Here is a 21,217-nt window from a genome sequence, read left to right as displayed (position 1 = left end):
TGTACCTCATGATAAGATGACAAGTCCCAAATACATTGATCCACAAAGAAATGTAAATGATATCATTCCACTGCAAGTGTAAGCAAAGCATTAAGATTAGCAAAATATAATTTTACATGGAGAAAATATACATGCTCTCTTTTACAAGTTTACCTTATTGAAATGTGATCTCAACTATACAAGATGATACATGATTACATCCTGATCCCTAAACTTTAGAATCATTAAAATTGATTTGATGACCAAATATTCGCAGACCAAGATAATAGCACAGCTTCAATCAAGCTTAATATAGAATGACACATCTTACGAACTAAAGGTACAACATTTCGAAAGTTTGGGGGAAAATTATATGATATTTTCAAAATGTAGAGACTAATGATGTGCCATTTCTGTTAAGTTTTTTTAAAGGAAAGCCATGTTAAAGATTAAGACTTTTTGAAAGTTATGGTATGTCGTTGAATTTAAAATTCTGAACCAACTCAACTTTTTACAAATGCTTAGGGACTAATAAAAAGATTAATATAAATGAGTTTTAAACAACATGCTCACCATATGACTCCCCATCCAACTCCATTGCAACAAGGACAAATTTCAGCAAACTTCTCAGCATCACTGGAGTTGACTCTTCGAGATATTAAATTATCATAGATATCTGTCATATGTATTTGAATATCAAACACAAGTGTAGAATTGTTAATCAATAGGTTACTTGCTAAAGATGAGTGGTGGCACATACCATATACTGAAAACAAGTTGTTCATCACACCTGCAATTAACCAAATCAAACATTTACAGTTGTAAATATCCATCCAAAAAGATGTGATAATAAGTATAAAAATTAATAAAGGAGTTTTGCCACAAAAATAATAAGATAAAAAAGTACCTATAAAGAGAATAACGTAACGGAGAATACGGACTGTTGTCATTTCTTGTAGAACCCAAATTAAAGTAAGGAAAATGATGAATCCTGATAGAGTCAACCAGTAAGCATTAGAAAATGGTAAGGAAGCATTTGAATATATAAAATTGACAGTACTTTTAAACAACTCAATAAAGTTTCTTACCGATACAAAGTCCACGGAGTGTCCACTATATAATGAACAAGATTAAAAGGAAAAATTAATAAGTGCTCACTTCATAGTAACTGATGAAGACAATATGCAATAATGTTTGCATTTCTCAACACTGAAATATATGAAATAGCAATCTTACATTTTTAGCAATACAAAGCACCACAAATAAAGCAACAATTAAACAACCAGCAAAAATTCTCGCAGTGAGGAGATTTGTTGATGCGAGTATCAAAGTCATTCCCCAGAATGATGAGCCAAGATCTGAGTATGTAAAATTTCGTATAAAGCATGAAGCCATGGAAACACATCATGCTAATTGACAAGAATTGTAAAACCAATATCAAAAGAAATAAAAAATTCTACTGACTTTACAAAGACCTCATTTTCAGTTTTACTACAATTGAACTTGGTGTATGCAATTTGAAAGAATAATCAGTAATCAGAAATTCTTAAGGGTAGTTCAGTGCCAGAAACCAAGTGCAAGGCCAACATGTATAATTGACGCACGTAAGAAACACCTTGAATACATAAAGAACTGAGAAAAAAAAAAGGTCTATTGAAGTGAAGCTTTTTTTGTTCAGATTGAAAAAAAATCAATTGAACTAAAGAATGCAAAGACAGAGGAAATACATTCATGAATATTCTATCAAAGAAAAGCATGCAATGTTTCATTTCCACTTAACAAACTTGAAAGTAGGGCGTGGACCATAGAAAAAATAGTTGCTAGGGAAAAAAGTGTATTACATCCTGCAGGTAATATCAACCAGTATACACCACCACGCGTTTGTGTGATGCCACCCTCATTTGCATGGACTTGGATTCCCTCCACCTACACATGAGATCATATTAGTTTGCATGACTGACTTCAGGAACCACGGAAATGAGGATTAAGTGCATGAACTAGCTTCACAATATAAGCATTGAGTACAAAAGAGGGGAAAGGTGAAGAGCTTCTAACATGACCACATGTGAGTTTGCAAGCAATAGCATGACTTGCTTCATGCAAGAACACTGTGATGAGCTTAAAGGGTGTGAGTAGTACTGTTCTCCAGAGCTACAACATGCACAACAAAAAAGTTAATGTCATTAGAGCTGCCAAATTGAATATGAAGTTTGCCAAAGCTATCAACAAAACTATTAAAAGTTCAGACCATCTTGACTTTTACCAAAATCATCTCATGTTTATTTCCTTTCAGCTATTAGGTCTCAAATCTCAATAATCTATCTTTTATTCATCACAAACCACTAATAAATAGAGGAAAGCACACGGAAAAGGAAGAGGCAGAAAACATAAAATCAGGAAATAATAGGATTCATATGCCTAACAGATGATCCTTCTAAGTCTGGTCCAAATCATATTAGTATCTATTTAAGAAATTAGGTAAATAAATATAGCTGTAAAATAAACACAGTTGTTTACTACAGCCCAGTAGTCCTTCAACATTTTCTGTTATGAATACGGCCCAGTAGTCCTTCAACATTTTCTATTTACCACTCTTCATTATTATTAATTTTTCCTTTTCTAGGTAGCTAGGTTAGATGTATCTACATTAGCCTGCAAACTTGACAGTCATTTTAAAGTGGATCGGTCAAATCAACTAGTTGAAAGCTAACTCAACCCAATGAATCTTTGCAGCCATCTCATTGTCAATTTTCACTAGCCTCTATCATTTGGTTTGGCTTGATGCTTATCATTTTGATCCATGCTTCCCTTGTTAAAAACTCGTACACTCTACTCAAATGTACCTCAGACCCTAATGACCCAATAGATCTTTTGAAAGTAGCTATTACAAGTTTCCCTTTCTTTCAATTTTCTACTTCCATACCATAAGTTTGACCAAGTAAATTTCATTGTGTTAAAACCAACGTCAAAAGAAATACAGAGCGCAACAAACAAAATCACTTCTAATAAATAATTTTCACATACAACCATGTTTCTCAATACGTCTCAGTGTCTCGCCATTTTGACCAACATCTCCCCCTTTCTTACACTCCAAACAGATATATGACAGTTGCTAATCACAAGATGTCTCGATCATCCCACTACTATACTACTAGTCTCTAGCACATTAATTCTATCATCAAAATGTCTTCATTCCATTTAAGCAAACCAAAACTTGTATGTTTTATCTTTGTAGGTGTTTATGATAAGTCGAAAGCAATGTTCCTATAATTTATTTTTCATAAAATTTGGTGAATACATTCCTAAATTAATAGAAAGAGTATGCGAAAGAACAATTACACAAAAGAGCAAACCTATAAGCCATATTCAAGATTTAGAGTACACCCATACATACAGTCTTACTTATTAAACCAAGCAGGTTCTAAATGACTAGCCCTTGTACCAATAGTAGCTCTTCTACTATACAGGACAACTTCTATAGTTTTATAAACAAATCAAGGTAAGATTTAACAAAAAAAAACTCTACAAAGAGACCCAAAGTTTAAAAATTTCAAGATCACAAAAAGAAAGAAATGGGAAACTCGTCTTTAATTTAAAAGCACATGTACATGGTGAAACAAAGGAAATACTACTCTCAGAATTTTGAGAAAAAAATGTACGAAGAATCAAAATCATGTGCAAGTGCGTCCCCTTTTATGGTTCCGTTGACTTTACCCGTTGACACTTTGAATCAACCAAAACAAAAGACTCCATTTTTTTTTTCATTTTCTTTCTTGGAAACCAAACATAGCTTAAAGGGGTGTTTTATTCATAAAAAAAAACTTACCAAGAGGATAACGACGGTGAAGACTCCAATAGTGGTCAAGAAGACAACTTGATCGTGCTGGCAACAGTTCATCAAGGCCCAATTCGGCATTCTGAATCTTCAATCCCAGAAATCAGAAGAAAGAAAGTTGAGAAGAATTATTGGGAGTTTGAACTTTGAGAGGAAAAAAAAATAAAGAAAAGGGAAAGAAAGTAATTGGGACTCCAGTGATTGCTCTAATATGGTGTGAGCTATGAACATATATGAGAGAGGGCGGAGGTCCATACCTGGAGAATCAGTAGCGCACCTAAGGTGTTGTCGCGTGAGAAGGAAGAATCCAGTCGTCGGAGAAGAGAGGTTGACTCCAGTCACACGAACTGTTGTGGATGTCGAGCAATGGCGGGGTTGCTGTCCTAGGATCGAACGACGACTGGACTACTATCTTGGGGTGCTGTCCGGGGTTGTCGAATGGAGGTGGGGGGCACCGTCATGGAGGAGGTGTTGCGCGCAAGGTCAAACGAGGGTGGAGGGGTTCACGATTACTGGGGCAATTTTTTAACCTAGAGTTAAGTCATTCTTTACAAAATAAAAAAGAGAAAAGTAATCTGTATTTTAAAAAATAGTTTTTATTAGTTTTAAAAGAAAAAAATAAAATTAATACTATAAATTTTTAATAAGTATCGGTTGTGTTTAATTAGTAAAAAAATTTATATTGTTTGGTAACACTTAAAAAATAATGTTTTATTTAATTAATTAAAAATTTAACAATTAAATATAAAATATGTTTAGTAATTCTATTTTTATTTGTTAGTTTTTAAAATTTTAATTAAAATTTATTAAATTTTGAAAATAGATTTTTTTCACTTTCATATTTTTTTTAAACTGCTTTCGACTTTTCCTTTCTTTTTATTCTTCAAATCAACACCTCATATTGTTAAACAAAAAATAAAAATAAAAGTTATCAAACGTGTTTATTATTTTTTTTGTTTTTAAAAACAATAAACGCGTTTGATAACTTTTATTTTTATTTTTTGTTTAACAATATGAAATGAGGTGTTGATTTGAAGAAGAGAAGAAAAAAAGAAACAAAAAGTCGAAACGGTTTAAAAAAAATTAAAAGTGAAAAAAAAATTCTATTTTCAAAATTTAATGAATTTTAATTAAAATTTTAAAAATAATAAATAAAAATAAAGTTACCAAACATTGTTTTATGTTCAATTCTCAAATTTTTTATTAACTAAATAAAAACCTATTTTTTTAAGTGTTACCAAACAGCACCATCATTAATGAATTTTTAATAAAAGAAATCTTATTTTATTAAATATATAATAAGTAATTCAATTAGCAATTAATATTACAAAAAAAATATTAAAAAATCTAAAGAATTATTTGAATAACTCATTTAAAAACAAAACTCATTCTTTAACTAGTAGCTATTTTGTGTGTTGCAAATTATTAATTAATATATTCAAATAAAATATATTAAATTATATTAAAAAATACAAATTAAATTATTACTTGATTAGAAAAATTGTATTGCATTAGACAACAGTTTAAGTAGAAATGTTGTCTCATGTTAAAAATAGACATGTTACAACAGTCTCATTAGAACTGTCGTTTCATGTGAGTTTTAATTTGCATGGCACAACAGTTTGTGAGCGATTGTTGTGTCATGTATATTTTTAACATGACACGACAGTTTTACCACAAACATCATCTCATGCATGTCGTCTAAGTACAATTTTGTAGTAGTGACCCCTTGGCTCACCCTGAGCCAAGTATCAATCCTCCTTGTGACATCACCACTACTATGATCAAAAGGATCGACTCCTGCCGAATATCTCAAATATACCCTCACAACAATGTGGGCTCAACCATATAGCACATATAATTACAAATAAAACCACAACGAGTTAAAGTTACGAAAATGTCCTTTTTAACATAAACGAGCCTATAAGAACATTTAATACAGTTAAACCTGGATAATCAGTCATATTTTAATATAACTCATGTAATTCACAGAATCACATAAATATTTAGTAAACCAAGCACAATTCCAATTATTCCTTCCCGGCACCCTAATCAAGGCATTAAGCCTTATTAGGAATTTCGGGATGTTACATTAGCTTACTCTTTTTCCCAAAAAGCATCATGCCTTTTATAGGTTATAACCTTAGAAACACAAGGTCACCTACTACGAATTCAACTTCCTAGCATTTCGAATCTACATAGCTCTTATGTCTACTATGGGTTGTTAGCATTCTTTTTATGATTCTCTCTACCGCCTCATTGGCTTCCTTAACGACTTCAGGACCTAGTATTTCTTTCTCACCTACCTCGTCCCAATGAAGTGGTGACCTGCACTTTCGTCCATAAATCATCTCGTAGGGTGTCATCCTAATAGTCAACTGGTAACTATTGTTATAAAAAAAACTCCATTAGCGGTAGGTAGCGATTTCAGGACTCTGAAAAGTCAAGCGTGCATGATCTTTGCTTGCCTTCTAAGAACTGAATCATCCTCTCAGATTTTCCATCAATTTGATGATGAAATGCGGTACTAAATTTTACCCTGGTACCCTTGCCCCTTTGTAAACTCTTCCAGAAATTTGAGGTAAAATCTAAACCTCTATCTGATATGATGGACTTTGGAACTTTGTGAAGTCGCACGATTTATTTTACATACAACTCTGCATACTGATCCGCAGTATAATTTGTCTTAACTAGAAGAAAATGTGTCGACTTCATGAGTCGATCAATAATCACCCAAGCTGAGTCGTGTTGCTTTGTGGTTCTTGACAATTCCACCAAAAAATACATGGATATGTCTTCCTATTTCCATTATGGGAAACTAATAGATTATAACAACCCAGTTGGTCTTTTATGCTCAGCCTTAACTTGCTGACCAGTCAGGCATTTTTCCGGCCACTAATACAATGTCTAAGGGTCGTTATACATCTTGGTAGAGCCAGGATGTAGGGAATATGGTGTAATGTGGGCCTCTTTCATGATATTTTCCTGAATCTCCTTTTCATCTAGCGCACTTATCATGTCTTTGTAATGCATCAATCCCCCACTAGACATAGTGAAATTACCGTTGCCATCCTTTTGAATTAGCACTTCTTGCTTTACTATCACCACATCGCCTTTCTATTTCTCCTTCATCCACTCCAACAAGGTTGATTGTAGGGTGAGGCTTGACATACTCCTAGTCACTAGCTCAATCCTTGCCCTAACAATCTCCTTTTTATTGGCATATATCCCTCTAAAGTATCGAGACAATTCCATAGTTGCGCCTACTTAGAGCATCTGGCACTACATTGGGCTTTCCTGGGTGGTAAGTATTGCACAGTCATAGTCCTTTACCAACTCCAACCACCTTTGTTACCTCATGTTCAACTCTTTCTAAGTGAAGAAATACTTCAAACTCTAATGGCCTGTGTAGATTTTACACTTCTCTCCTTAAAGATGGTGCCTCCAAATCTTAAGAGCAAAAACTACGCCCGGCAAATCCAAGTCATGAGTAGGGTACCTTTGCTCATAGTCATTCAGTTGTCTTGAGGCGTAGGTCGCCACTTTATCTTCATGCATTAATACACATCCCAATCCATTATTAGAGGTGTTGTAGTATACTACAAGTTGCCCTTCTCCTATTGGCACACATAAAACTGGAGAGGATATCAACTTTTCTTTCATATTTTGAAAACTCTCTTCACATTGATAGATCCAAACAAAGTTTTGTTGTTTGCAAGTTAGAATCATCAATGTTGTTGCAATCTTTAGAAAATCATTCGACAAATCTTCTATAGTATCCTACCAATCCCAAGAAACTTCTATCCCCAGACATGTTCTTAGGTTGAGCCTAATCTTTCACAGCCTCAGTGTTGGCTGGATACACCGAAACTCTGTCCTTTGACACGATGTGGCATAAGAAGGATACCTTTCTTGCACCAGAATTCATATTTCTTAAACATAGCCAATAACTGGTGCTCTTATAATCTCCATAGTGTCAATCTTAGATGCGTTTCATGCTCTAATTCAGTTTTTTAGTACATGAGAATACTCGATTCATCATATCCATGAAGGTTGCCGGGACATTATGAGTCTGAATGTGTAAAACGCCCTAGACTAATACTTTGTAAAACATTTCCATGCTCATAAATTTATAGAAGAAAACCTCTTATTATATGAAAATTTTAGTGGGGCTTGCTAAAGCATGTAAGTTGGGCCCAATAGTTTAAAATAAAATAAAAGTTCTCATGCAACGTTTTTTTAAAAAAGAAATATAGTTCAAGTCCCACTAATAAGTTCTGAAACCAAAATAAAACTTAACATCATTCTTTAAAATTGGCGTTTAAGCTGATCGTTTGCTCGACCATAGGATATCCCCCACTCCATACACACTCTGACGTCAAAACTCCCCACATCACCATGCGTGCCAACTAGAAACCCTATTTATTACCTCAAAGGAGAAAGTAAAGGGGTGAGCTAAAAGCCGAGTAAGGAAGTACAAACAACAAACAAAGATAAACACAACAAAGCACAATCATATCGTAAGATTCCTACAACATCATATACATCGTAATTAACGTCATCATCATACATTGTACATAAGCGTTATCGTCATACATCATACATAATTATCATGCATCATATATCATTAACATATTCAAACATCATCATCATATCTTTGTGAACATGGCCCCTTCTCTTGTTCATGTCACATCTTGAGGTAAATAGGAGGCTCTGGTCCTTGAATAACCTCAACACGTCCGCCCTATGAGTTACGTCATTATATCCTTAGTAACTCGGGTTACATCTTTATATCCTTAGTAACCCATTTGTCGTGTCACGTTCAACACGCTAACAACCATTTACTTTTCATACAACATACAAAATACATGCATTCTAGTCATATCAACACAATGGAAATACATGATTCATCATATCATCTCAAAATAACATTTCATACTTCATATCACATTGTACATCATCATACATAACATTTAACCTCAAACAAACTCATCTTACCGTTCATGGCATAAATAAATATAATTTTATCTAACTTCCTTACATCAGGTCCGAGCAAAGAAAAAATTGAACAAACTTCACAACGAGCCTATAATCATAATCAAATAGCATTCTTTAGCATCACATAAGATTTTCATGTGCCCAACTCATAGATCCCATGTGTGCATGGGCCATGCACACATGGTGCAATTTACAAATAATTTCCAAACATGCACATTTTTCACATAAAATCACAAAAGAATAATGCAACTTCTACCTATTATACATGCATGGTTTTCAAGTAAAAATTATGTGGTTGAATATTAGACATATTTTTTAACGTAAAAGTGCATTTGCATGTGACATGCATACGTGGGAGCATTGTTAAAATGTGACGTTAAAAACGATAATTTTTACACGCTTATTTCTAACCTTTTTTCAAAAAACTAAAGATTTAGCAACTTAATTTCTCACAATTATTTATTTCTTATAAGTCCCTAAGCTGATTAAACCTCTTAAGACATTATTTTTTTTTCATAAAATTAATTTAGTTAGCCATTTTCAAAAATATAATAATTCCATTTATTATTTTTAAATTGCATAGAAAATAAAAAAAAAACTTGAATTTATATAAAGGTACTTATAAATATCATGTTTCACTTAGAAAATAAAATTTTATTTAAATTAATAAAATTACAAAATTTGATGTGAGAAAAATATATTTTTACTTGTATTACATAAGGTTTAATTTTTGTAGTGTAAACTCATATGTGATAACCAAAATAATTATTTTTAATTTATTAAGCTAAACTTTCAGCCACCAATTAATTTGTCTAAACTCAACATTTTTTTATTAAAATAAAGAAAACCATACTTATTAAAATCTGAACATTCAAGGTTATTACATTTAAAATATCACTTTTAATATATACATAGTTTAGGGTATTATATAATTTCAACAAACACAAAAAATTCTTTTTCATTTAAAAGACATTTAATATTTTTTACCGAAACATCCAGCAAAAATGAAAACCCTCAAAAATCACCATCTTAGAATTAAAACTCATATTTTCCTTATAAAATATAAAAAAAAAAACTTTAGGTATTTGTTTGAGTAAAAATATCATTTTATTATAAATTAAAATACCCTTTTCATTTCCTAAAATCATCATAGCAATTGCGAAAAACATTTATGCACACAAATCATTATTTCACCAAATTTCTCATCATTTAAACACAAAAATCAGCAAGCATATTAAGTCATGATATTCATCTTTTTACATCATGCTTCACAAAACTCATACAATAATCATACATGTTTAATCAACACAAATTTAAACACAAACCCTAGCATGCACCTTATCATATTGTCAATCTAAGAATAATCATTAACATCACATAAGCATTCAATCATAGGAATGTTTCAAGATCAATCATACACATAGATGAGACAATAACCCTAGGCCGAAACTCTCATGAATTAAATATAAATTTAAACTAAAATTCTCATTTATATTCACATGAATCCTAGCATGTTTCTATCATCACTCGTGGAACCCTTAACCTATTCATACATCATAATCTCATTAACATGCTCATCAATATTTCATGGATTCAATAACAAAATATATCAAAAAAAATTCATGCTTTATAAGAACAATATCATTAGGTCCAAAACAAGAACATACAACTAGATTCATTATTTAAACTCATCACACTTAAAAAAAAAATCATCTCTCAAAACCAAAGGTGTGATTTTTTTCAAAGTTCAAGAGAAAACAAGAACCCTAGAACATGAATCCAACATAACAACATAAAAAAAAAAAAAACTATGATAAGAATCCCCTGCACATGCTTGGCCGAAATCCCATAGGCATCAAACAAGATCAAAACTAACAAACAATCATCAATAAAAAACAAGGCTAGTGCTTAACTACCTCTTCAAAATAATTACTCCCACAAGGTTGATTCTCCTTTGTTGGCACCTATAACATTCGAACCCCAAAAAGAACAAGAGAAAAGGAAGATCAACACTTAGTATTGTCGAGATAACCTAATCTTAAGAATCAAAGCAAAACATAAAGGGCCATACCCATGGGTTTCTAATCCTTCCTTTCTTCTTCTTCTCCTTCTTCTTCTTTCTTTGTCCTTTTCCTTCTCTCTCTTCATGCAGTCTCTCTCTCTCTCTCTCTCTAGTCGTCGGTCCCAAGGAGCACAAAAATGGTTCTCTTCTTTCATTCCCTCTTTATGTAACCCTAAGAAGTAACTAGCCTAATGGGAATGGGTAAGTTTCCCATTCAATTCCTTTTTTGCAATTTTATTTTTATTTGATTGTCTAAAATAAAGAAAAATATTTAATAGCATAAAAGATGACAACCTCCTTTCCCATTTTAGCTTCACACGCCCGTTCTCCTTTCCCTTTTCTTTATTTTTTAATTCTTTTAATTAAAAAAATTCAAATAAAGGAAACAAAATGTGTGTTGAAAATTCTATGCAAATGCACCATGCAACCATGCACATGCACACACTTAATTACTAGGGTGCATCACTACCTACCATGCACCTTGGTGCATTCAACCAAAACTCATATATTCACAAAAATAAATTAATAAATAAGTAAAATAATTAACAATTAAATAAACACAAATTTTCTACCAAACAATTCTAACAAATAAAATAAAAATTCACAACACTTTTAAATAAAACAAAGCACAAAATTAATAAAATAAAAAAATTGGTGCGCTATAATATACCCTCCTTAATAGGAATTTTCTCCCGAAATTCTTTCTTACCAAATAACTAAGGGTATCTGCTGTAACGCCATGGATAGCCAAGACCGTTACACTGTGTGTTCATAAATGTGTTCATAAAGGTGCAAGACTTGCTAATCAAGCCATTTAGTAAGAAACGTGTTACTAAAACTACAACTGAACTTGGGTTAAAAGATTTTGGTCTCAAAAGTTTCATTTCTTATAATAAAAAATTCTCTTTACATGGGATCCCAGAAGTAGTTAAGTTAAAAGACAGTTTACAAAATTTCGGGATTAAAATACAGTTACTAGCCATTCTAAGGAAAAACAGACAATTAGGTTTTTCTCGTCCTGTACCACTCCTCGGCCGTGGCGGCCGATCAGCTGACTATGTACATTCAGCCCCAAAGCTCTCCATCTCAGGACTGGTCCACTTTTCTCTTGCCTTTACCTGCACCACGTAGCACCCGTGAGCCAAGGCCCAGTAAGAAAACACAACAACAGAGCATAATCATCAAGCAAACAATCAGATAACCCATGCGGTATAATCATATACTCAATAGTCTAAACATTCACGTTAATCAAATATTCAGCATACCAAGTACATCATTTCATATCAATAATCAATTCACATATGATAACTAGGGATAATTCCTTTAGGCCGCACCCTCTATTTATCCCACTGACTCCAACCCACTTAAACCGAGCTCAGTGAATATTAAGTTGTCCCCAGCTACCAGTGGCCGAGCCGCGCCCTGTGCACAAGTATTATTTATGGCACCCTTAGGCCGTTTATTACATGTCCCATGGAATAATACCATCTATGACATAATACAGATATAGGGAGCTCTTAGTCCCATCATAAACACATAACCGGGTGCAGTTTTCTTACCTTTAGATTTCGATAGCTTTGTTCAGTTTGATCCTCAAGCATGATCCCGTCTGATCCCTAGCATACACCTAGTCATGATCACAAGTTAGAACCAACTCCAAACTTCAATTCCAAAACCTAGCCTTGGGACCAATCCCGAGCCCTCGGGAAGCCTTAATTCCACCAAACAGGGTGGTGGAATCAAACCCCGAGCCCCCGAGCAAAAACCCTAAGAAATAACTCAAAAACTCATTTCTGGGAACAGGGTAGTGTTACAGCACCCTAAAGTGGGTGCTACAGCGCTACAAGCAGAGCCATTAGGCTCCCAGATGCCCAAGCCTAGCGATGTAGCACCCTAAGGCTAGCACGACAACGCTAGTCACAACCAGGCACTACCCAGTTTTCTCCTCTTCGAATTTCCTCGAGCCAAACCTTTCTAAAACTCAACCAAACCTCAAAAAAACTTCAAAACAAGCCTCCCAACATCATCAACTCATCCCAAACAACCTAACCACAAGTAATTCAATCACATGCACCCCAAAACACAAAATCCACCATGGCTGAACTTAGAGCTCAAAAACTCAGCAAAACAACAGAAATCACAAAGCCTAAAGCTAGAGTTTCTTACCTTTGATGGATGAGCTCAGCCTAGGTTTTCTTCCACACTTGCTTAGCCTTCACCTCCTCAAACCCTTAGGTTTAATTCCCTAGAATTCCCACAGAAACTCTTCTTAGAGAAACCAATTCAATACCAAACCAAGAATATCAACCTCAAGACCTTACCTCAAATGATGAGTAACCTCTGCCAATTCCACAGGCCAAATCAAGGATCCTAGTGTTGAGTCCTAACCTAAGCTTTCTCTGAATTTTAGCTCCAAATTTCAAGAGAATTGACGAAGAGATGCCCAAACCGTGCAAGAGAGAAGTCTCCTGCTTTTCTTTCTTTCCTTTCTTTTCTTTTCTTTACTTTAGACTTCCACAATTTTCTACACAATCCACTAAAGCATAAAGTAGCATAACCCTTATCTCTAATTTTAAACACCAAAAGACCAAACTACCCTCCCATTTAACACTAAGCTTTTAAACCTCCTAAGGCATTTTAGTCATTACACCCAATTCCTGCTAATTCCTCGAATGTCTCTAATATTTACCGCTTACTTCCCGACACCTAACTAATCACCAGTTATATTCCTCAATATAAAAATAGACTCCAATATATTTCCTAAATTCCCATAAATACCCCCATGCTTGCCCCGAGCCAGATATAAATCCCCGCCGTGACTTTTCCGTTAAACCGCTCACTAGGATCGCCTCGAGTCACAGATTACAAATATATCCACATAATAATGTGGTCTCAACAATTTATCACAATTATTCACAGTTATGCCCTCAACGGGCCAAAATTACGAATATGCCCTTCTAACCTAATCAGGGCCTACATGCATACTAATAGACATAGTCATCCATCATAGATATTCAAATAATCATATAACATGCTTTCACTACTACAAAAACACCCTTTTAGGACACTTTTTTAGGGCACTCACCTAAATGTGAGTCCTAAAAAAAAACTTCTGGACTTTTTAGGACTCGCGTTGCAAGTCCTTAAAGAATTTCGCGAGTCCTAAAAACTATGTGTGTCCTAAAAGTTTGAGTTTTTTTTTTTAAGAAACACCTCTTGGACTTTTTAGGACTCGCGTTGTGAGTCCTAAAAGAATATTTTTAGGACTCGCATTGCGAGTCCTAAAAACTTATGTGTGTCCTAAAAGTTTGAATTTTAAAAAAATTCAAATTCCCTCCAATTTTTTTAACTAAAATTACGAGAATGTATTTAGGACTCGCATTGCGAGTCCTAAAAACTTAGTGTGTTCTAAAAATTTTAATTTGAAAAAATTTCAAATTCCCTCCAATTTTTTTAACTAAAATTACAAGAATGTTTTTAGGACTCGCATTGCGAGTCCTAAAAGAATGATTTTAGGACTCACATTGCAAGTCCTAAAAACTTAGTGTGTTCTAAAAATTTGAATTTTAAAAAATTTCAAATTCTCTCCAATTTTTTTAACTAAAATTACGAGAATGTTTTTAGGACTCGCAAAAGAATGATTTTAGGACTCCCATTGCGAGTCCTAAAAACTTATGTGTGTTCTAAAAATTTGAATTTTAAAAAATTTTAAATTCCCCCCAATTTTTTTAACTAAAATTACGATAATGTTTTTAGGACTCGCTGCGAGTCCTTAAAACTTATGTGTGTTCTAAAAGTTTGAATTTTAAAAAATTTCAAATTCCCTCCTATTTTTTTTAACTAAAATTTTACTATTTATTACTTCACAAAGAAAAATAAAACACAACAGCCCATTCTCTCTCTCTCTCCTTACTCTCTTCCCCCATTTCTCTCTCTATCTCTCTCTCAAGAACTCCACAACCAAGCCATGGATGGCGGCGCTCCAGCCACCCCTCTCTTACACGCGCTAGCGTAATGGACGCAGAAGGTCGGCGACCTTCGACCCCGGCGAGCCTAGCCCCTCACGCGCCGCCCTCCGCTGCCTAAAGTCATTCGAAGTCGCGATGGTGCTATTTTTCCCAAACTCTTCCGAGTATTTTTCGACCGCCTCGAGCCACCCCAACCCAAACGAACACCTCCAATGCATTCCTTGTGCTTTGGGAATCAAAACCCACTAAATGATTGATCATTTTCCCGAACCACCACCGTGGGGTGGTGGCGCCGCCGTTAATGTCGGAGCTCCGGCGGGAGCTTTGGCTATCAATTCACTTTTTAAAAATTAAAAATAAGACTTTTTAGGACTCGCATTTGAGTCCTAAAAAACCTTAGTTTTTAAGGCTCTCAAATAGAGGACTCGCTCCCCGCGAGTCCTAAAAACTTTTTTAGGACTCGCAATGCTAGTCCTAAAAAGCCTTTTTTGTAGTAGTGTTTTAATCATTAAATCACATATAATCTAGTTATGCCCTCCCAACACACTAATCAAGGCCGTAAAGCCTTATTAGTAAATTTGGGTCGTTACAGTATCTTTCTCTCATGTCCTCCTCCAACTCCCATGTTGCTTCTCATTCCATACTTTTCTTCCACGGGACCTTAAATAATGGAATCCTTTTGGATCTCAGTTCCTTGGTTCCCTTTTCAATAGCAGGCTCTGGTTGTTCATCATAACTCAGTTCATGCTTCAACTATAAGGGCTCATAACTCAAAACATGAGAGGGATTTGACACATACTTACGCAACATCGAGATGTGAAAGACATTATGTGTTTCGGCTAGTACTGGGGGCAATGCTAAGTGGGACGCGACCTACCCCACTCTGTCCAAAATCTCAAATGGACCTATATATCTAGGGCTCAACTTCCCTTTCTTCCAAAATGCATAACACCCTTCATCGGCAAGACTCTCAAGAATACAAACTCGCCCACTGAAAATTCGATGTCCCTCTCTTAAAGTCCGCATAACTCTTTTTCCTACTCTGCGCGGTAAGCATCCTTTGGTGAATTTTCTCGATTGCCCCATTGGCTTCCCTAACTGCCTCGAGGCCTAAAATTTGTTTCTTCTCAACCACATCCTAGTGCAAAGGAGATCTACACTTGCACCCATAAAGCATCTCATAGGGAGCCATCCCAATAGTGGATTGATAACTATTATTATAAGAGAACTCCATTAGTGGTAGGTATTAGTTCCAAGACTCTAACAAGTCCAAAGCACAACATCTCAACATGTTCTCAAGAATCTGTATAGTTCTCTCAGACTATCCATCGATCTAAGAATGGAACACGGTACTAAACTTTAATCTTGTTCCCATAGCTCTCTGTAGTCCCTTCCAAAAGTTCGATGTGAACACTGATCCTTGATCAGAAATTATCGACTTTGGAACCCCATGAAGTCTCACTATTTCACTCACGTACAATTCTGCATACTGATCCGCCGAGTAGGTAGTCTTAACTGGCAGAAAATGGGCGGACTTAGTGAGCCAATCAACTATTACCCAAATAGAATCATGTTTTTTTGTGGTCCTTGGTAATCCTACCACAAAATCCATTGCTATATCCTTCCATTTCCATTCTGGAATGTAAAGCAGTTGAAGTAACCCTGTTGGTCTTTGGTGTTCTGCTTTGACTTGCTGGCATGTTAAGCATCTGGCAACAAACTCAGCAATATCCCTCTTCATTCCAGGCCACCAATACAATGCCTTAAGGTCTTGGTACATCTTTGTGGACCCTAGGTGTAAGGAATAGGGTGTTGTATGCACCTCTTTCATAATACTTTCCCTGATCTCATCATTGTCAAGCACACAAATCCTATCCTTGTATCGCAGCAATCCACCGTTGGACATTGTGAAGTCAATGCTACCACTTTCATGTACAAAAGCTCTTGCTTCATTAGGGCTTCATCCACTTTCTGTCCTTCTCTAAGTTGTACCAGTAGGGAGGATTGTAACGTGAGGTTCGCTGGATCTCCTGTCATAAGTTCAATGCTGGCATTTATAATCTCCTTTTGAAAAGGAATCTCTACTGTATTCAGTGCTGAGACACTCCCATGTCCTCACCTACTAAATGCATCAGCAATTACATTAGCCTAGCCCGGGTGGTATAGAATTTCATAATTGTAGTCTTTCACTAATTCCAACCACCTTCGTTGCCTCATATTCAGTTCCTTTTGCATGAAGAAGTATTTTGTACTTTTTTGGTCATTGTAGATTTCGCACTTGTCCCTATATAGGTGAGGTCTCCATATCTTTATTGCGAACACCACTGCTGCTAACTCAAGATCACGAGTGGGATATCATTACGCATAATCCTTGAGTTATCTAGAAGCATAAGCTACCACCTTCCCATCTTGCATCAACACACACCCTAAGCCGTTCTTTGATGCATCACAATACACCATAAATTTCCCACCCTCTGTGGGAACACAAAGGATAGGTGCAGAAATCAACACTACACCAAATACCCATTTCCATAACACATGAATATAATATACTAATAAAAAAGTGTTATACTAGAGCACTATAATGGGCCACTTTGTGAAAAAAAAGGGCGGTAATAATACACCAGCCCGCGCCACTTAGATTTTTTTTCATTTGTGACCTGAAAATTTGTGAGACCCGAGAGAGACCCAATTCTCATACCTTTTTTCCCCTTCTCCTTCTTGTCTCTCTCTTACCTTCACCCTAGCCGCACTCCCGTAACCACCATCATCCTCAGCTCCGACCACCTAACCACCATCCTCACAGTCGTTTTTCTCCGAGCCAAGCTCCAAATCTCAGGCACCCATGAACCCAACCCCCGAACCAAGTGACCCCAGGTGCGAGCCCACCTCTGCGAGCCTTCGACCCAGTGCGACTTCCATTCGCGGGCCACCACCAAGATTACACCGTTGAGGAAAAGATGAAAGGTTCTTTTCATTTTCCTTACGACATTTTTTTTGTGATTCATCACTATCCCTCGTTTCCTTGAACTGTGTTATAAGATCATAGTGAAGTAATTTAAAATTTCTTAATAATAATTTAAGGATCTGTCCAAAATTTTGCAAGTTTTTTAAGCTAAAGCCCTTTGTCCATAGCCGAGAAAAAGAAGAAGAAAAGATGCAGCAGAGAAAATCCACATATGGAAGGCCTACTGGAACGAACGGTTTCGATTTCTCCTACCAGATGGTTGTTGAATCTAGTGAGTTTCATCTCCTATTTCGATTCAATTCAATTTTCATTTCAGTTTTTAGTCTGATTTAATCTCTTTTGTTCTACCTCATTAGACCCGACTTTGGTTCTAATGTAAGTTTTTTTTTATTTGAATTTGAATTTTAGGGTATCAAAGAGTAGCTGAAGGAAAGTCTCGCCTCTCTAAGCTAATTTTTGTTCAGGTATATTTGAATTGCTTGCTTGTAATTTTTGCAAATCATTACAGAAATTTCATCAAGTAGCTGCTTCATGTTACTTAGTGTAATTTGTATTTTAGATTTCATAAACCGTTCAATTTGACAGAACTATTGAAAATCATATATTTTGTCTTCAATTTGTTGTCCTTGTGTTCTTTTCCATTTCTTCAAAGTTGAACCAATCTTCTTGTCAGTCCATGTGGTGCTGTGTATGCAGGTATTGGGAGTCTTGTAGCTATGATTTTGTTTCCCATACTTATGTATTCTTTCCAAATGGGTGCAACTGGTGCAGCAATTTCCACAGTTGTGTCTCAGTATGTGTTCTTTGACTAGCATTGCAAATTTTCTTTAGTTTTGCTGTGATAATCCCTTGACATAAGATCTTGCTCGAATGTTTATATTTCAGATATGTTGTCACCTTCTTAATGCTATGGTTTCTAAATAAGAGAGCAATACTACTGCCTCCGGAGATGGGATCATTACAATTTGGAGGATACATAAAATCTGGTAAATTTGGTTTTGTTTTTCTTTTTTTTCTTAAAATATTAAAAAATAAAAGTAATCCTTATGTTATTGAACTTCCCTCTTTTGTATGAAGATGCTTTCTCGTCTTAAAATTTGACTAAAGCATAACCAGTCAGTTGATATATAGTATGTTCTGTTTTTTAGTTTACTTTTCTTTAGCAAAAATATTACATGTTTCTCTGTTTTAGACATGTTGACCTTTTTCTTTGCCTGTTATAACTAAGGTGTTATATTTTTATTTGATTCTTTCATATATTTTGGGATGTTATAGGTGGTTTTCTTCTTGGAAGAACTCTTGCTGTTCTAACAACCATGACTTTGGGGACATCAATGGCTGCTCGTCAAGGCCCGGTTGCAATGGCTGCTCATCAGATATGCATACAAGTATGGTTGGCTGTTTCGCTTCTGGTTGATGCCCTGGGTGCATCTGCACAGGTATTATCTCTTTCTTTGACTTATATTGCTTGCTATAATGTTTTGATTCTACTAAAGTTGCCCTTGTTTTGGACCACTAGTTTTGGCAAAGTTCTGCTTATTATTATTGTTTTTTTTTGGCTCATACTGGTCAATAATAGAGGGATACTTTAGTTTTAAATCAATTGAAATTTCTCTCTGCATAGTCAGCGTCTGCACATGATTTGTCTCTATTGATTTATGAGTTGTTTACTTGTAGGCTTTGACTGCAAGTTATATGTCTAAAGGTGACTATAAGACAGTGAAGGAAATTGCTCACTATGTGCTGAAGGTAAGGTCTTTTTTTTCTGTGTTAATTATTTATCGAGTTTTCTTGTACCTAAAGATTTTTGAATGTCTTACCCATTGAGTTTTTATACATTTTAATTTAACTGTCTATCAGGCAGGATTGCTCACAGGTCTTGCCTTGTTTGCAATTTTGGGTCTATCTTTTGGTTCATTTGCTACTCTGTTCACCAAGGATGCTGAAGTACTAGCAATTGTTGGTACTGGAGTATTGGTATGTGTATATTTGTTGTTCATAAGTCTAATTGCTTTTCATTTTCCTTTGGGTAACTGGCCATGTATAGACTTCATAATGACGCTCTCTAAAACTGTTACAATTTGTCAGTGTTAGTCAACCTCTGAACGCACTAGCTTATGTTTTTTATGGTCTCCATTATGGTGCTTCGCATTTTGCATATGCTGCCCGTGCCATGGTATGCTGAACTTTTGAAAATCTCAGAAATTTTATTTTTTGGGTCTGATCCGAAGATTGCATATTTTGCTCATTTTGACTACTGTTTTTTTTCTCATAGATGGTGGTGGGAGGAATGTCTTCTGCATTTTTGCTATATACTCCGGCAATCATTGGTCTTCCCGAGATTTGGTTAGGGGTTTGCGGGTGGTGGCTGGATTTTACAGGTATGCATACAATATTTGAGATCTTTTTTCTTAATTAAAACAATAAAAGACATAAAATTTATGATGAAGCATGAACTATGGGATTTTCAAACTCTTATAAATAGCATTCAATATTGCTTGCTATAATGTTTTGATCCTACTATGTGCTGAAGGTAAGGTCTTTTTTCTGTGTTAATTATTTATCGAATTTTCTTGTACCTAAAGATTTTTTAATGTCCTACCCATTGAGTTTTTATACATTTTAATTTAAATGCTTGTGGTGATTTCATGAAATGCAGAGAATGAAATTCTTGAATATATTATATGGACTACTGAAAATTTGTTGCTGGTTCACTTCATCTGTCTCTGTGTTGCCTTCTAGTTTCTTTTAAGGATCTTGATATTATATTATTTGCTTGTAGAACTTATTTTAAAGCATACTAGAGCTTTTCTGGTAAACATATTAATGGTTTCATATGCATACTTACTATACATAATTACTACTATAATGCATGTTGGTGAATTGGATTGCTTACTTATTTCTAATGGTTATATTTGATAATGGTTGAAGCATGTCTATGAGTTTCATTTGCTATTTTGAATTGGAATGAAAGATAATTAAAAAGTGGGATCTATTTTTGAACCTTGTTTGCTTCAATCTACTAATTGCTTACAAAAATAGAAGAAGCTCTATTCTATTTTTGATTTTTTTTCCTATAAGCTAATTTTTAGTTTTGTACCTCTATTGTTAGTGGTCTTGGAATTCAGCGATAGCGGATACTCTGTTTGGCAGTGGAATTTTCTCTTCGTTCATATCTTAGCTTATTGTTTCTCTTTTGTGTTTTTTGATGGTTTAACACAATGCTATCTTTTGGGCTATTAGCTTTCTGATCTGAACAGCACAAAAGAACAATTTCTATCAAATATTACTTGATGTAAATACTATGCTTTAATTTATCTTTGACTTCTATCACTTTGCTTAGTTTATGATTGGTCTATTTTTCAAAATAAAATAATTTACAAAGTAAACAATAGACTTTATAGCAT

The 21,217-nt window shown here is 34.8% G+C and overlaps 2 protein-coding genes across 3 annotated transcripts; one reads left to right on the top strand and one right to left on the bottom strand.

Moving 5' to 3' along the window:
- Nucleotides 1-884: 884 nt before the first annotated feature.
- On the bottom strand, nucleotides 885-3,995 carry LOC133829001 (uncharacterized). 2 transcript variants are annotated; one of them, XR_009891445.1, is made up of 5 exons: nucleotides 3,806-3,995; nucleotides 2,035-2,130; nucleotides 1,821-1,905; nucleotides 1,068-1,188; nucleotides 885-970 (listed from the first exon to the last, which is right to left on the bottom strand). XR_009891445.1 is itself a non-coding variant. In XM_062258992.1 (4 exons), the coding sequence occupies exons 1-4, from the start codon at nucleotides 3,893-3,895 to the stop codon at nucleotides 1,139-1,141; spliced, it is 321 nt and encodes a 106-aa protein (XP_062114976.1). In that variant the 5' UTR covers nucleotides 3,896-3,995; the 3' UTR covers nucleotides 1,002-1,138. The 2 variants fall into 2 exon arrangements, 1 of the variants encoding a protein (XP_062114976.1); XM_062258992.1 differs by lacking the exon at nucleotides 885-970 and having other exon boundaries at nucleotides 1,002-1,188.
- Nucleotides 3,996-17,999: 14,004 nt separating this feature from the next.
- On the top strand, nucleotides 18,000-19,637 carry LOC133832243 (protein DETOXIFICATION 45, chloroplastic-like). Its single transcript, XM_062262612.1, has 8 exons — nucleotides 18,000-18,081; nucleotides 18,219-18,274; nucleotides 18,319-18,343; nucleotides 18,507-18,603; nucleotides 18,696-18,796; nucleotides 19,086-19,249; nucleotides 19,488-19,559; nucleotides 19,614-19,637. Exons 1-8 carry the CDS (start codon nucleotides 18,000-18,002, stop codon nucleotides 19,635-19,637), a joined length of 621 nt encoding a protein of 206 aa, XP_062118596.1.
- Nucleotides 19,638-21,217: the final 1,580 nt, after the last annotated feature.

Source organism: Humulus lupulus, chromosome 4, assembly GCF_963169125.1.
Source record: "Humulus lupulus chromosome 4, drHumLupu1.1, whole genome shotgun sequence".
NCBI classification, from domain to species: domain Eukaryota; kingdom Viridiplantae; phylum Streptophyta; class Magnoliopsida; order Rosales; family Cannabaceae; genus Humulus; species Humulus lupulus.
This window is presented reverse-complemented; position numbering and strand designations above follow the sequence as displayed.